General features: G+C 35.3%; 1 protein-coding gene across 2 annotated transcripts in view; it reads left to right on the top strand.

Annotated features, from left to right (window-relative positions):
• Positions 1 to 2,207: 2,207 nt before the first annotated feature.
• The window catches only part of grik1a (glutamate receptor, ionotropic, kainate 1a), a 39,717-nt gene continuing 23,845 nt past the window's right edge, over positions 2,208 to 18,079 (top strand). For both annotated transcript variants that reach the window (XM_028466724.1, XM_028466725.1), the window contains exons 1-6: positions 2,208 to 2,549; positions 12,826 to 12,993; positions 13,210 to 13,467; positions 15,997 to 16,178; positions 17,081 to 17,134; positions 17,242 to 17,412. In XM_028466724.1, the coding sequence (XP_028322525.1) occupies positions 2,369 to 2,549; positions 12,826 to 12,993; positions 13,210 to 13,467; positions 15,997 to 16,178; positions 17,081 to 17,134; positions 17,242 to 17,412 (1,014 nt within the window). In that variant the 5' untranslated portion in view covers positions 2,208 to 2,368. The remainder of the gene's footprint in view (positions 2,550 to 12,825; positions 12,994 to 13,209; positions 13,468 to 15,996; positions 16,179 to 17,080; positions 17,135 to 17,241; positions 17,413 to 18,079) is intronic.

Below are 18,079 nucleotides of genomic sequence, written 5' to 3'. Positions count from 1 at the left end.
AGGTTAAAAGTGACAACATATGCAACATTAGGTGGGAAAGGGTTTATAGGTGCTGAACATGTCTTGAAAGTGAAAAAAAATGGATGGAGAAGTGGTAGTAATGGAGCAAAAACACATTAAAAGCAAAAATATGTCAAGAAAGGGTGATGAAAATAAGTTGTAATATGGCAAGTTTGGTGTAGTTGCAGAAAAAGATTAAAAGAAAGAAGCAACAATCAAATTGTTCAGAAAATATTTCTAGTTTCGTCAAGGCATGTGTGGCGACCCCCTACCAGTGTCTCGTGACCCCAAACGGGGTCCTGATCCTAAGTTTGAAAACCCCTACTTTAGACGTTGAATGTGTAAAGTAATTTATAGCATGGTGGTAATAAAACCTGTTCAAATGAGATGAAGTTGTGTTGCCATCCTCCTTCGATCCTGTGACATAAACCCATCCTCTGTTTGCAGATAATCTGACATCTGCCCTTTAACCTGAAGATTATTCTCTCATCAGGACCAGGAGAGAAAATCATGACCAATATATCCCTGCATCCTATATACAAACAATACCACCAGATTTAAACCTCATTCAAGTGTAGAAATTTGACACAAATCATTTGTTTTCAAATGAATAAACCTTATTTGATCAGTATAATTTAACTTAAATGAGTTTTTTTCCCCTGAATTATCACAACAAACAACTAAATCTTAAATTGTAATCCAAATATCTGCAACTCCGTTCCTTTATGAGAGTGTTTACAAGACAAAACCATCTCCTAAGTAAAACAAATGTATTGTAATTGCTAGATTTTTAATGACTTCCCAGACATCCTGCATATGCATTTGCAGGCACAACAACCTCAAATTGTCTTTACTGTTCACTTTTGCTGAAGTGTCATTATAAACTCAGATGGAGATGGAGCAGAACTCGATTATCCCCACAGAGATAATAGAGTAGAGAAGCATTATTGAAAAAATAAATAGCATAACTCATTACATTTGCAGGTGGTACAGCAACAAAGGGAAATGTGTTCGCTGTCCTTATAATAAAAAAGTAGACAAGTTGGGGGAAAAAAGTGCATAAAAAACTACACAAAATGACTTCTGATTATTATCAGTTGATAATTAATTCCAAATGTTTTATTATTATTATTATTATTATTATTTTAAAAAGAAGTCCCAATTTACCTTCACTTACTGTTTGTTACAAGTGTAAAGTCATTGTTGCAAGATTGTATTCCTTTCAAAATAAAACTACAAAAAGGGGACGCTTATGGGGTGCCGATTCGCAACGTTTGGTAACAAACCACGTTTTAAAAAATGATCGTGATTTTTTAAACGTTATTTTTGATCATATTAACAGCAATATTTGTGAAATTTGTGATGTTTTTTTTTCTCTCGTAAAAACATGTCAATGTTAAATCTACGTGTTAAATTGAAATGTTAAATCTAAATGTTAAATATTAAATAAAAATTTTAATGTTAAATTTAAAAATAAATGTTAACACTGACTATATTTTTACAATTGAAAAAAAAAAATCACAACTTTCATCAATATTGCTGTATATCTGGTCAAAAGTAATACAAAATAATTCACATTCATTTTTTAAAAATGTGGTTTGTAGCTATATTATACAAAACGTTGCTGTTTATTTTAGCATGCACAACTTTACAATCGGCGCCCCATAGAAGCTTATTATTTTCAGTTTGTATGCTCAGGGTTGTGAGTTCCATCTCCGGTCAATGTTTTTATTTTATCTTATTTTTTAATTATTATTTCAAATCTTAATCCATCCTGAGTTATTCAATGAATGATATAAATATGGTGAGGTAAAAATGCAAACAATGTAGGTGAATTTGAATTGATATTTTCTTTGGTATAACATCCCTCATCGTCTCTTGTTACACACCTGCAGTGGACATTAGCCTAATTGGACAACCTGAAGCCAATTATGTGGAGAGGTGATCTAATTAGCCTTGTTTGACGATAATACTACTATACTATAATTAGACTATTATTTTAACAATACATCATCAGTATGGTTTTTCAAATTACTCACTCAATCCAACCAATTAGGAGTTCTCTCCCCAGTAGCTGTAGTCTACAGCTTTTTGAATTTGCTTTTATTCTGAAAAGATTACAGGAAGCTGAGTGTCTTTTTTCTTACTTGACAGCCGCTCTGGAGCCCCTGTTGGTTTGGTTCGAGGTTTCATCCCCTTGAGGCGCTCAGACAGGTGGACCGTTCCGTCCTGGCTCACCTCTTTGTGGATAATACGTGACTTTGCTTTTATTTGTATAATTTAGACGCCTATTAGTTCCCATTTCTTCCCGCTGTAATGATGCAGAGTGATCAGACATCGCTGGTTGTGAAAGTTGCGTTGCGCGTCTATGCTGGCATGGCGCGTCACTCGTCTCCGTGTTCGGAGGATGGAGGATGTTTCTTTCTGCTGTGGTCCAAATACTCGCCCTAAGTTCGCCCAGAGCACCATGGAGGAAAGAAAGAGACTTTTCTGTGTCTTTGTCTTTCTGTTGCAGCTTTCTGGGAGCTCCACGCAAGTCCTCAGAATAGGTGAGTGAGTGTTTTTACGCACGGATGCGTTAAAGGCGTGAGTCGATTTCAGACAGAATATCAAGTATTTGTGTGTTGATCAGATATCTTTTTTGTCTGAATTGTGTGTATGATTCTAAACTTAACCTATATCCTCATTCCTTTAACTGTTTTTTTTTTTCTTTATTTCCCTTTTTAAGGTTTTAGGAAATATATGACGTGACTTTATGACATAATTTAGCTTTTGAATTAATATATTCAGTTTGCATTCTGACAACAGTCCAGCTTCTGTAAAGTATTAACCTCCTCATATGGAAGTGTTCTATTTCATCAAAAAATGTGTCAAAATAGGTTTAAAAAATTGCAAATTTGGTATTTAAAGACCCATTTTGTATCTGTACCCATATTTGAGTCTGTTATAGCACATTTTTATATAGAATCCAAAAGTCTTAGGCTGATTCTTTCATATATTGTATTTTGGTCCATTCCTTTCCTCTTTTTTCCCCCATTTTTAAATATTCTCCACCAGCCTTTAGCAGAGGTAAAAAGAGTCAGACTGATTAGTTCTGATTTGATTAGAAAAAGGCTGCTGAGCTCTGAGGGCTTTGGTCATTATCACTCTCTCCCTGAGGGCTTTGAATTTAGCAGGAATTTATCTATTGCACAGCAATCTGTTCTTGGCTCTTTAAAAAGTATAGGACATTCAGATAATTCTTTATATTAGACTGAACATTAAGCTACAGGCAATATATTATAAATGTTCTAAAACGTGTCACACGTTTGTTTAGCAGTGGGCGTAGGATTTGGGATGTATATCATATAGTACTTCTACCACTGCTGCTACCTATATTTAATTTTCACAGCATATACAGTTTATTTGTGTTTTGGACACTGTTTAGTTGAAAATAGTCATGGGTTTTGTATAGAGTGTTTACAGAAAAAAAAAGATGAGCATTAGATTATATCAACCTGCATCTAAAATATTCAATATATTTTTTTATTAGATTTATTAAGGTTATTTATCTGTGTCTTCTATATTATTTCTTATTTATTGTATTCATTTGAAGAATGTTCTGTTTAAAGGTTAAAATTTAGCATTTTCTAACGTTTCACACAAAAAAATGAGTAAGAAAAGTATGTATGATTTGTGCTGATATCATATGGGGCCAATATCGGTATTGATATCATATTGAAAGTGAAAAAGTTGTATTAGGATTGGGACACCCCTACAGTACTATAGATGCTTTAAAGGTCCCATGTCATGCTATTTTTCACCCATCTCCATTTGTTCTAAGAACCCCAAAAACATAGTATTTCATTTATTTATTTTTTTAATCCCAAACTCGCCTGTTTTCCAGAGTTTTAGCCTCTGAAAAGTCACTTTCTGAGCACCTCTACCCAAACGGGCTAATTTGTGTCCCACTGATGCATATTCATGAGTGGGCCCACCCACTCCGTAGCCGAGCTCATGCTGCTTTATAAACACGAGACAGAGCGTGGGGGCGGGGCGTTCACTGGTACATATAGACTGTAGAAAATACATACATAGCACTGCTCGACGGACGCTGAAATGCTCACCTTCGTGGGCGTGTCTGTTTACATGTCAATCACGGCAGAGAGCTTCCTGGAGGCGTGGCTTCTCCAGCTCAGTGCCGCGTCAAATTCGTCATCAAATTGGAGTGAGGCGTTTGGGCTCACCCTGCAGTAAGAAAGGAGCAGATCACCCTCTGACTAATGATTGAGGGAATCAATGAAGTGTAACAGTGAGTGTAATCTCATCTGTTGGGTCTCGTCCACAAACGTGTAAACAGGAACCATCAACTGATTCTTAATTAGCAGCGCCAACACAATATTTGGCAGGTTGTCGTCACGTTATGGTGGGTTTGTGTGTAATTAGTAGGGTTGAATGATTTTGGAAAATAATCTAATTGCGATTTCTTTTTTCCTCAATATTGCAATTGCGATTTAATATGCAATTATTTTTTCAAGGGCCTCTTGTCATGTATCATCAATCTGTTTTATAATAAACAATTTCAGATGTATTTAAACTTAAAATAAATAAAAAATAAACATTTTAAAGCACAGATTACAACAATAAAGCAAACAAATCTGTGGCTTTACCTCTTCAACATATCTAACTTCACGTGTCATGAAACATGTGGACTGCGCTTATTAAACAATCTCTGAACTTAACAGGACAGTCTATAAATAAATTAAACATATTATATATATATATATATATATACAGCATATATAAACTTACTAATATCCAGTCAGTAACATCACACAAAGTGCAGGAAAAGTAAGAACTAATATTTGCTTTAACCAATTAGACATTTCTTAGGTAAGTCAAACTCCCAACGACCTTTGACAGCATGTGCAGACAAAGGGAAAAAATAAAATAAAATAAAAATTGCAGCCTTTGCGATTAGAAAATTGCGTTTTATGTCACAAATGCAATTAATCATTCAGCCTTAGTAATTAGGTATGTAAAAACAACTTTAAACCTAAAGTAAATAGCATTTTCTTTTAAATCAAGGATTACAGTAAATGACATGCAGGTAAATATCTCTATACATATTTACTTTGAATCAATTGATACTCATTTATGGGGTGTTTTTTTTTTTTTTTTTTTTTTCTTCATTTGAAATGGCATTAAACCACTTTTGTATACCAAAAAACCTCAATGCATATAACAGTTCAAGAGTAATTAATAAAAAGAAAAACAATAAAAATGAAATACAATTGAGTAAGTTTATTTTAAAGTAACTGGAAGAAATGATTTATGTGTCAGTTTCTGTGACAAGGAAACATGACTGTAAAGAAGAAAAAACATGGCCTTCTGAGTCTTAATATTATACAGTCTGTTTTTTTTCTGCAGTCTTTCTTCTTTAAGGCAGTTCTCTGGCTTGAAAACCAAATATATTCAGCTTCATTAGGACTCTCAATGAACTCAGGCCTCAAAATGTGTTTGCAATGGAGCGCACACAAGATAAATGTGTCCCAGACCTGCAAAGTTTGGCTTTCAGTCAGCGCTGCGCCATACTTAGCTAACTAACGCTAGAGCTATAATCTACATTTAGAGAAGTACCTCCTTAATTTTATGCATTAGTTCATGTTGTTGCCAAACAGCTTGATTTTGGGGAAAGTCACTTTGTGTGCGTTTGTGACCATTTATCATAGTGGCTGAAACTAGGGACTTGAGTACAAAGGAGCCAGATTATACAAATTAAGCACTAAATTGATTAAAAACACACCTTCATTTGTATCTATAGTGATTTTCTGTCGGCGTCAGAAGTGGTGAGTCGGAGCCTCTTTTGGTTTTCTCACATGGGGTTTATCGCTGATATTAGTTTTTCAGAATATTTATTTTTGTTTTTTTTTTTTTTACAAAATTGCAAAACTCAAGGTAATAAAAAGTAGTCAAAACTTAGTCACAATAACTTTTTATTATTATTTTTTCTTTACTTTTCCAATTGTTTTTGGAGTGAGCACATGATTACATTCAGGTACCTCTTGTCTGTTTGGGCCTTTGACGTCATTCTCAGTTATTTTTGTCTGTCTCTCTCTACTTTTCGTCGCTCTCTTGATCGTTTTATTGCCCTGTTTTTCCATCTGTGTCGCTCCCTTGGTTTGCAGTTTTGGTGGAAAAAAAATAAAAAAATAAAAAAATACTTCCCCTGTGTTGTCTGAGGCCAGAAAAACGAGGCGCAGTGACATGTTTGACACTGGGGGACCACTTTTGAAATGTTTTTCACACTCTTCTGTCTCGTTCTGTCACAAATGTAGATTTCTTTTACTGTTTTGCATAGGTTTTTTTTTTCATATGTGACCCGCGGCGTTAAATAAAAGATGACTCGGCGTGTTGATCGCCAAGAAGAGGTCAGCTAAAGTTAAGAACAAGTCTCAGCTTAACACAGCGATGGAATATTTAGGAAAGCGAAAACCTGCATGCTAATGTACCTTAGGCTTCATCTTTAATAATTGATCAGATTTTGAATCTGCGTTGCTTGAGCTTGGTGTTCATTGAAATCTTTTGGCCGGAAAAAAGTGAAGTGATTCTTTGAAAAAGTGATTATGAATTTTCAACACTTTTACAGACGTATGATAGAGGTAGAAAGCATTATGCAAAACACTGAACTCTTCTGCTTTTAAAGGACAAATGAACACAAAACAAATGTATTTATTTATTTTTCTTTTAGCTACTTTATGTTTAGAAGCTTTATTCACCATCAAATTTAAAAAGCAGCAATTAAGAAGAAATGAAAAACATTTCCATCCTCTGTTTAACCACAGTCCGTTTTAGGCTTCTTTGGTTAATTTTGAGTGTCTTTTATTATTTGCTGATTAAATCTACCTTTAAACACCACCTGTTAAAGTGCACTTGCAGAATTTTGAGGGTTCTTTGGTGCATTTTAACGTCATCGTTCAGGTCTTTTGTGGCAGATGGACAAGCGTTCCCGTGGCGAATCGTTGCCCATAATTTCAGAGCTAAATGAAGGCTTTTAGTGCTGAGGTGCATTAATTCACCTGCACAGAAGAGAAAAAAGAAAAAAAACTTTCATGGAATAACAACCTTTTCTATGACTCGTGCATTTACAATCCTCTCTCTCTGTTTAAGCTGCTCCAAGAATGACAAATGACTGATATTAAACATAATTATTTGTAATTAAACAATGACGTGAAGGATAGATGGTGTGAAACATGCAAATCATACTAATTAGATAAAGCTCATGGTGTTATCTAATAATTCCATTTATTAGCTATTTGATTAAATTATTTACAAACATAAAGGCTAAGTTAAGATGCAGATTCATTCATGTTCTGTTTATGGTCACTGAGTAAATGTCAAACAGCAGCTGTTTGCACAACAATCCTAACGTCTTCCCTCCCAGTGTTTTGTCTTTAAAGCCACAAGAAAATAAAGGTCTAACGCACTTTTTGTTTGAACAGCTCAGTAGTTCAGGATATTTTAAGCGACTCCCTGGATTTTTATCACTCTGTGTGGAAGTGAGAAACTGAAGTATAGCCGACTGCAGAGCCAGTTATTACAAACCACAGGATTCCTGTGCAAAGTCATAACGCGCTAGGAATAAAACAGAGTTCTATTCCTCAGAGAACCTGCTGTACAATCCCTCTTTGGAAAAGTTACTAATTGTTTATCCACATCAATGGTAAAGCTATTAGCATTGGATCTTTGTGATATTTAAATTGTACATTTAATGATAATGGCTTAGCTTTATATAGCGCTTTTTTCGTGTACCCTCAAAACATACTGTACTATTCATTCACACTAGTCAATCAGTCCTACCAGTGGTGATTTGAATTACGTTTTCAATAACCCATGTTCAATTACAGTAACAGTGACCAGCATTTTTACAATTCAATTATGATTATTTTTCATCCTCAGTATGTCAATTACATTTACTTTCTCAATTACTAAAATTCAATTGATCACAATTTCTGAGCCTGAAATAAATAACCTAATAAAAGTTACCCTTCCTCTTGTGTTAGCTTTCTGTTAGCATCTCTTACGATAACAGGTCCTAAATCAGCTGTAAAATACGCAAAAAACTATCATCTATTTTCTATCCTATCTATTGTTAGGCTTCCTAATCAATGAACATATAGGACCTGGTTCTAATATTTTTTGGTGTGGGTATCTAAGCCTTTTTTGTTTCAGTGTACCACTCAATAATTTTTTTTTAAATGTGGGAAAGCTAGGTATGAAACATATTTTAATAACTGGTAACTACATATGTGTAGAATTGTACAATTTAGGCTAGTTTTCCTTATCTTTTAATTTTAGTATTTAAAGGGGACATATCATGGTTTTAAATCCTTCCTTTTTACATATAAATCATACAGTTGTGGTCTATATAATGCGGAACTGCAATGCTTGGGTCTGAATTCCTCATTATTATAGCTCCACCCCTTTTCTACCACTTTTCTGATGTGCTTCTGAGAGCAACTCGTTTTATTGCTGTCTCTTTAAATGCAAATGAGACACTTCATACCCCGCCCCCTCTCCAGGTTCAACTCTATCCTGCTCGGCCATTTTTGTAGTTTGATAGAAGAGATACGGCTATGTAGCGGCGCAGAAACTTTTTATTCAGAGGTTATTTAGAAAATGTCAACAACAGAAGACTTGTCCATCCAGCCTTACATGTTCGAGCCAGAGTCTGACCCAGCGGAGCGAGATGAAAATGAAGATGATGAACCTGCAGAACCCTAACAAGTGAGCTAACACAAGCACCGAGCTAACGCTAGCGCCAAGCTAACGTCACAAAATGCATTTTAATACAGTCTTTTCAGAGACAAAAACGGCAAAATGAAATGACTAATGAAAACTTATGACTTAAATTAAATCACGTAGGCCATATTATCAAGGATCTAAAACGAGCACACAGCGCTAACATATGAAGTCTGAAGATGGTGCAACTGCTAATGCTAACAAAACAATGACAGGGACGTCTTATCGTCACACTTTTTAGCGTTATTTACAGCTTACCAAAGTGCTCTGTTCGTCGTCTCCAAAGATAGAAGGATTTGAACCCTCAATCAGACAAAGTCTTTCAGCAAAAACTTCTTTATACTGGCGGAGGTTGCAGAAGCAGTCATCCTTGAAGTGCTGCGCGCACACAAAAATGACCTTACCCACAGATGTGGGTACATTTCTGTGAAAAATAAAACTCAACCAGGCACTTTGAAAAGGTTCTGATGCTGGGAAACGGTGTAATGAAGCGTGTGGGTTACTACATCCAACAACCCAACATTTTGACTTATCCTCTCGTAACTTCGGCATCCTGGAGCTTGGACAACAAAATAAAAGCGAGAAATAAAAATGGCGGATTGCTTGAAGTGTTGGGCCTGGAGTTGATGTACTAATTTGGCAGTTCCGCTGCAAATACTGTGATGTAATAGTTCAAAAAACGTGATAGAGAATAGAAAAATCGAAACAGATTGAAAAATATGAGCAAAACAGAATATAAAGATATCTACGGAGCACCTGAAGAGACTAATTTGATTTTTTTTATGTACTTCTAAACACTCTAAATATACAACAAAATGCATTTAAGGGCTGAAAAAGTAGATTTAGCATGATATGTCCCCTTTAAGATATCAAACCAGTAGCCCTTCGGATTATTCAGTAAACTTTGAAGTTGCTCGTAGTTTCAGAAAGGTTGGTGACCCCTGCTGTAAACCATCATGCCTGGCAAACATTGCCATTACGGACTGTACTAGTATTTCTGCTCTCTGGAAATAAAAACTGGAGAAATACAATCAATACGGACGTCGGCGGTCAGCAGTCTTGTTAGCGACAGATTCTGTTGCATTCCCTTCTGTTAAATCCTCTTTCTGCACAGATGTCACTTTCAAACTGCTAAAAATTAAATTAAATTGACCACTTTTGGTCTCCGGCTGCACATCAAAGTGCTACAAGTTCATCCTTTCACTTGCCATTAAATGTCAACCCATTTTCTTTGAAAAATTCTTCAAGCAATGGTATGCTCCAGTGCATAAAATTATTAAGATCTCTAATCTCTTATAACAAGCCCACAATGCAGCACACAACTGAGTTGTCGGAAACATTTATAGTTGGCAAATTTTGGCAAAAATACTTGGACGTAATCCTGTGATAACAAAGAAATGAAAAAACACTGATAAACATATAACGTACTTGGTGGAAGTAAAAGAAGTGACTATAGCGTCCGGTTTTGTAGTACTGAGGTGAATGTAGTGTGTAAAGATGGTCCACTAAGGGTTTTTTGGCTGCTTCAAAATGTTAGTTTTTCTATCGGATTGGAAAAAGGGCTGCTGAGGTTTATCATATTCAGGAATCCTTTAAAGTAATTTCCTGTTAGTAGTTCCCCTTTTTGAATTTCAGTAACATGATCAAGCAGAAATTTCTTTTACATGTTGAGCAAGAGATCACATCGGTGTTTTTATGTGATTAAAAAAAAAAAAAAAAGAAACTTGAAAATTTCTACTGTGTGAAACGTAGTACTGCAAGACACTGATTTGATATTTGTTGGTCAGATTTTCTGTCAAATTCAAACGCCATGAAACACACCGAAGACAGATGTTACATTAAAATGGTATATCTTGATATTTACATGACACTCTTTGCTGTCTTTTCTACTTGACAAGAAGCAGTTTCCGTAACAATTGAATGTCTTTTTAATTATTTGACTAACAAACTCACAACCTGTTTTACTTCCATTGGCATGATTTTAAAAAAAATACAAACTATTATGCACAAAGGAAATTCTTAATGCAAGAAATTATTTTTTGTCATCAACTTACTGTTAAAGCAATAAAAAATTTCCACTTTTTCACACTAAAATATTGACATTTTTAAAGCAATAAGGACTGAAAAAGAACTATTATATGCTGTCAATTCCATAAAAACACGTACCAAAATCAGAGCCTGATACCATGTAATTACTTAAAAAAAAAAACCCATGTGCTTTACAGAAGCCATTTTTCAAGCCATCAAACAATCTTTGGCACATTGAAACCAATTATATTACATCTGGCTGTTGAATATAAACTTCACGTCTTCTGCACAAAAATGTCAGAATGTAGAAAAGACGTTTTTTTGAAGTCCTGTCTCAACAGTCAACAGCTGCTCTGTGAAGCTTTGGTCCCTCTAGTATTGGATCCACACCACAGAACAATGGAAGAAATACAACAGTTGCATCTGAAGCAAGGAGCTGACAATAGTGTTTATATCGTCTACCAGTTTGACACCTTATAGAAAACTCTAGAAGGAGTGACATCCATCTCATATGAGCATTCTAGAGTGTTAAGCAGAAGAAACTAAAATTATTTTTTTGGCTTTATTTTTTTTTTTCCATATGTGTTTAGCCTATTTAAATTTCAAAATGAAGAATGTGTGATTTAAAAAAAAAAATTATACATAATACACAGCCAGAGGTAGGAGTGTGACGATATCTTGATACGGCGATGTATCGCAATATTTTTTCGCACTATCGATATGCTACCGCTAAGTATCGTTTTTTTTTTTTTTTTTTTTTTTTTTTTTTTTTAAATTTTTTTTAAAAATTTCAAAACCTTTTCTGCTTTTTCACTGAAATGTGCAGGTAGGTCTTCACAGAAATGTTGTCACTGTTGTTGAAGGAACAATATATTGTTTACTGGAATATTACACTATAATGGTGTCACTGGTAAGAAATACCCTACTTTTTGTTTACAGAAAGCACTATTGGAGATACTTATGCGTTTACATTTATTTACAGAAATGTTGCACTATAATAGTGTCACTGTTCATAGGACACTTTTTCAATTTATTGTCTTTCAGAGATATAAAAATAAAAATTTAATTTTTTCACTTAATCTTTTTTTTTTCTTTATGTCATAGATTATTGTCGATTGATTTCTGACGAATATATCGATAATCGCAGTATCGTCATATCATGAGCTTTGTACAACTATTCCAAAGGGAAATACAGTTATTTTTTTAATCATACGTGTATTTATGACCTATTTTCTTCTTTTGTTTCTACGCTTTTCTTGATGTCAATTCAATAAATGTGATTGTTGAAAACTCTGTTTATTTATTTTATTGTTTATTTGAGTGGGACAGTATGTATTAATGTACAGCCGAAGTTGTAGATACATCAGATTTAGCTAAAAGCTCATTTCCATCCGTAGTCCCATGTTGCAGGGTGTAGTGTTTTATAACGTCCCTTTGAAATAAATTTAAATTAGGGATGTCCCGATGCAACTTTTTCATTTCCGATATGATACAGATTGTGCAGCCTTGCATATCGGCCGACATTGATCTAATATCGGCATGAATCATACATTTTTCTTTTTTTTAATAAAAAAATAATTACTGGTTTTGTAGTGTGGAATGTGAGAAAAGGCTTGATCAAGTGATGTTACTCAGAGAACAATAGTCAGCAACAGTAGGTATGAGAAAAACTAACCCTTTTATTTATATATATATTTTAACCTTCGACAGATCTACAGTATTCTACAATTGAATAAAATAAATAAAAAATAAATTGCAAAAAATCGACAATATCTATCGGATCGGGACACCCCTAATTTAAATTATACACATAATTCCCACCTGATTAAATAAGTGTTTAAACTATAATACTGATAATTTACTTTATTTCCTTGAGGCCTCTATATTTGATCTCACTTCTCTCACATTACAAATTGGAAACAAACGGTGCAAGCTTTTTATGAAGTGAACATGAAACTTTTATTTGGATAATTATACGATATGAACTTCCTGGTTCTCCTCCATGTCTGTGTCCAGGTGGGATTTTCGAGACCCGGGAAAGTGAGTTAGTGAGTATGGATGAACTGGCTTTTAAATTTGCTGTGAACAACATAAACCGCAACAAGACGCTGATGCCCAACACGACCCTTACCTACGATATTCAGAGAATCAACCTCTATGATGGCTTTGAGGCTTCAAGGAGAGGTTAGTGTTATTTTCTTTCTCTCAGTTACTTAAATTGATTGTCTTTCGTACTTCCTTTTGCCAAATTGTGATTCCGAAGCCAACGGTTTTGTCTTTAAAACATTTGAGTTGTTTAAACTAAGGTGTGCGTAGACATCAAATGGCTCATAGATGTTGTTCCCCATATAAAATTAATAAAATAAACTAAACTTTTTCTCCGATGTCCCATCCTCCCAGTATGTGACCAGCTGGCTCTTGGAGTGGTTGCAGTCTTTGGTCCGTCTCACAGCTCCTCTGTCAGCGCCGTTCAGTCCATCTGCAACGCTCTGGAAGTCCCTCACATCCAAACTCGCTGGAAACATCCGTCAGTCGATAACAAAGACACCTTCTTCATCAACCTGTACCCTGAGTACACGGCTATCGCCAGGGCTATCCTCGACGTAGTGACGTTCTTTAAGTGGCGAAAGTTAACCGTGGTCTATGAAGACAGCACAGGTATGTTCTTCTCAGAATAGAATTGAACCAAATACTTTTAATTGTTATTATACTCAAGGTACAACCAAATTAAGAGACAACTCTTGTGGTGCAACTCTTCAGCCGCACAGTAAATACATCATTTTATTGAGTAATAGATGAACTATATCAATGAATATATATATATATATATATATATATATATATATATATATATATATATATATATATATATATATATTCATTGATTGTTATTTTTGTTATGCTGGTTGTAACATTTAAAGTTAATATATTTAATCTGAGGAAGGAATAATCCCAACTGTCATTTTGTGTATCCTGTACCATTTTAATTGAAACGTTTCAGTTGGTATCACCTAAATGAATGAACTTCTATTAAAGCAGAACTAAGTAACTTGTGCTTAGCGCTCCCCCTAAAGGTCCCTTTTGGTTATGTCACTGTCGTAAACACTGCACCCCCAGCCGCCTGCCTCGCCCCAAAGCTACATGCTCTCCCAAGACAATAGCAACCGATCTTTGAAAAATAAAATGCTAATACAACAGTGACACTAAGGGTGTTTTCACACATAATCCCATGTGATCATGTGAACAGTATGAGGAAGAGAGACAAGTAAAATAAATGAATGATGTGGGAGTAATACGGAAGGGAGTGTGGAAATGTGTGTGATGTATGTTTGTGTGCTGGCAAAGCGGCTCTGATGATAGATGGATGGATATTTGTGTGTGCGCTGCCTGATGTAGCGCTGGGTTGCGAATGTGTGTGTTGCTGCTGAGCTGTCACTGCATGTAGTTTCTCTGTTCCTCGGACAAAGACCTTCTCTGGCTTTTTTTTCTGGCTCTGCCATTATATAAGTTTGAGAAAAGTGAATTTGTAGACAACCGTGTGCAGCCACGAGGCTGGTCATAATCTAGTATTAGCTTGCATTGGGCAGCCATGAAACAGTACGCCTTGCCACCGGGTCGGAGGCAGGGAAAGTTGCAAGTGCGGTTTTCTGGCCAGAGACAGCAAGACCCCCCCCAATCACCCCATAAACAGTTGCATTTCCCTCACAGGGACTATGAGAAGGCTTTATTAAGGTGAAAAATTTACTTAGTTCTGCTTTAAATGAAGTTAATAAGTTAAATTAAAACAATTGATTTCACATGTACTCAGTAATTTAAGTGTTCTCAAATGTTTTGCATTGGGAATACTCAAACGAAGACAACTGAACTTAAAGTTTTTAGTTATTCCAACTCAATTTGTAGAACCTAAAAGTAAAATTCTGCTCCTTTCTAACCTGATACTGTTTAATTAGTTTGTCATAGGTTTTTACATCTGATGCCCTTCCTGGCGCAACAAATTTCAGTTTGTAAGATTACAAGTTTAAGTTGACTGAAGATATAAAACAAAATTCAAAATCAGATTATCTTTTTTGACTGATATTTCTTCTATTATAATTTTCTTGTACTGCTGGAACAACATACAGTATAATTCCAAGTTCATAAACTCCACAAATGTAGATTGCCTTTATTAAAACCGAAATCTAAATGAAACTCACTCAGAACTTTGGGTTACTGCTGAAACAGTGTAGATTCTGTTCATATGTCATGGTTATAATTACATTTTTCTACTCTGCTGAGCTGGGTCTCGTCTTCCATGCTGCCCAGTGAACCCAATCTGTGACGGGGCACCAGTGCCTGGTATCAAGCAGCTGCCAATATCCCTCTGTGTCCATACATCGGAGAGCCAAACAGAAACACATGGCCTCAGATTTAGTGGTCCACCGTGTGAATCCCACTCCACGACCTTTAGAATATGAAGTTCTGCCATTAAAATGTCAAGTTTATAGATTTTCTTTCACCTTTTTTTGTCAGAAACAAAATACTTTTTCTGAAATGTCACATGAAGTCATACCTGCACAGATGATGCACAATATTGTGACCCCATATATTGTACACGGACGAACAAAACTTATAACAAAAGGTGGTCTTATGGGGCTCAGGACATTACAGACTTCTCATTTCAGGAATGCAATGTATTTTATATTGGTCCAATATGGAATCTAAAATCTCTGATCTAATAAATATTGTTCTTATTGAGTTTGTTGAAGTTATTTTTCATGGTGGTCTTATTTATTATTGATTGTATTTCATATTTATATTTCATTTTTTATATAATTGTGGAATATTCTCATGTTTCAGGTTAAAATGTACGTAACCCATTGGTTAATAACAAATGGGTCAGTTTTTGTTGCTGTTGCTGAGTTTTCTGTTTGAGTAATATCACTTAAACCAGGGGTTCTCAACTGGTCTCACCCTGGGACCCACATTTTGCCACGGTCATTAAATCAGGAAAATTCAACCAACCAAATTACATTTTTTTTCAAAAATAGCTATTGAAAACACACACACATATATATAATCTTTTTAAAAACATAAATATATGTATTTTCCTGTGTAACATGTATTTCACAGCTGACTTGGACCAACGATTTTCCGACAGCTGAGGAGGCGAAAGGGTTATGTTGTATATGTCATATGTCATGTTCTTAGGTCTAATGCGGATGCAGGAGTTGATCAAGGCACCGGCAAAGTTCAACTTGAAAATCAAGATCCGCCAGCTGATTCCGGGTAACCAGGACGCTCGCCCGCTTCTTAAGGAGCTGAAGAAAGACAAGGAGTTTTTCATCCTCTTTGACTGCTCCTACCGCATGGCTGCAGAGCTCCTGAAGCAGGTTTGATCCACAAACTGCACAACACATGCAGAAAACATCTGTTTTGTCAAAAATCAAATTTTCTTGTGTTTGAATGACAACTGTTAAAATATACAGCTCTATATGGAAATTTAAAAATGCTTCATTTCAATTTCTGGAGGAGTCATTGATCTACTTCTTTTCCATCTCATAAATAAACTGGATTAGGTTCCAGGCCCATTTAGATTCAGATCACACAGGTGTAAAACTTTGTGAGAGACTAAGTCGCTTATTAAGACCTAGATATATTCTATGGTCGAACATGATTGAGAAAGTGCTAGTGTGCCATTAAAGCAAAGCTTTAAAGTAGGGGGGCAAAAAAGTGAAAAGTTAGGATGACAACTTTCAGCTTGTAAAATGCTTGGTTTCGACCATGCAAGGTGTCAACACAAGATGGCCTCATTATCAAAACACAATTTTTTTTTTTTTACCTTTCATCTTACCTTTTAAAGAAAAATCAGTCAGTACAGTGAAAAGGTGCTCGTTTTCTTATACAAGCTGCTGTGCTTCAAGAATGTATCATTAAACTAGCAACAACCCAAGCACGACTTCAAAAGTCTCTGACGTAAAAAAAAAAAAAAGTAATTGGTTTATATTTTGATTAGTGTTATGCAACAGATTAATCCATTGCACAAGACTTAATGAGAGAATTAAGAGGGGATTAGATCGGATAATGCAAGAAGAGCAATTCAATGAAAGGCTGCTTGTTTTTTTGTCATTTTCTGCAAAGAATCTCAATCAATAAAACTGTCTCCAATAAATTCAGATTTTTTAATTATTTTGTAGGTAATGTATCATCCAAAATGTGTTCTCATTGTTTGTTTCATGTCAGTAAAAAGATAATTAATCAGATTTCATTTACATTTCTTTCTGTGATGTTGCAGCTTTCATCAATGGGAATGATGACTGAGTATTACCATTTCTTCTTCACAACGTTGGTGAGTAAAGCTTTTGCCTCACTTGAGCCAGTGATTAATTTTCAGATACATTTAATACTTTTTCTTCTAGCGACTCATAATCTGCCACCCCTACTCTCTCAATGTAGGATTTGTTTGCTCTGGATTTGGAGCCATATCGCTACAGTGGGGTCAACATGACGGGTTTCCGTCTGCTGAACATTGATGACCCATTTGTTTCTTCCACGATGGACAAATGGGCCATGGAGAGACTGCAGGGTCCCAAACCAGAGAGTGGTCTGATGGATGGAGTCATGACTGTAAGTTATGTTCGTGTATCATCTTTGGTTACCTAGTATTGAACATACTCAAACAAAACTTTTAACTTAAAAAAAAAAGTTAATTTATACACCAAAACTAGAGTGATCCTTTGAAACGTTTACATATTTTTTTGTGTGCACAGAAGAAGAAATATTAAAAAAAATACTAAAGACATTTATTTGTATTGCGTATTTCACACACAGGGCAATTCAATGTGCTTTACATGATTTTAAAAAGTACAACAGAAAACATTCAAATCAGCAGTAAAAGTATTAAATTGAACATTAAAAATCTCCCCCTCAGTTATACGCAGTAGAGAAAAAGACCTGAGCTGCAGCGTTCTGAACCAGCTGTAGATGTTTGATGCTCTTTTGGGGGATTCCTGTCAGAAGACCATTACAATAGTCCAGTCTGCTGGATATAAAAGCATGGACCAGTTTCTCCTGATCTTTCTGAGTCATTAAACCTTTCATTCTGGAGATCTGACTGCTGAATGTCAGATCAGAGTCAATCAGAACACCAAGGTTTTTGACTTGGTCTTTAACTTTTAAAGATCGAGACTCAAAGTACTCGCTGACAGCAGTCCTCTTTTCCTTGTTACCAAAGACAATCACCACCATCTTGTCATGATTTAGTTGAAGGAAGTTTTCACTCATCCAGCAGTTT

The sequence above is a fragment of the Gouania willdenowi genome, chromosome 14 (assembly GCF_900634775.1).
Source record: "Gouania willdenowi chromosome 14, fGouWil2.1, whole genome shotgun sequence".
In the NCBI taxonomy this organism is placed as follows: Eukaryota; Metazoa; Chordata; class Actinopteri; order Blenniiformes; family Gobiesocidae; genus Gouania; species Gouania willdenowi.
This window is presented reverse-complemented; position numbering and strand designations above follow the sequence as displayed.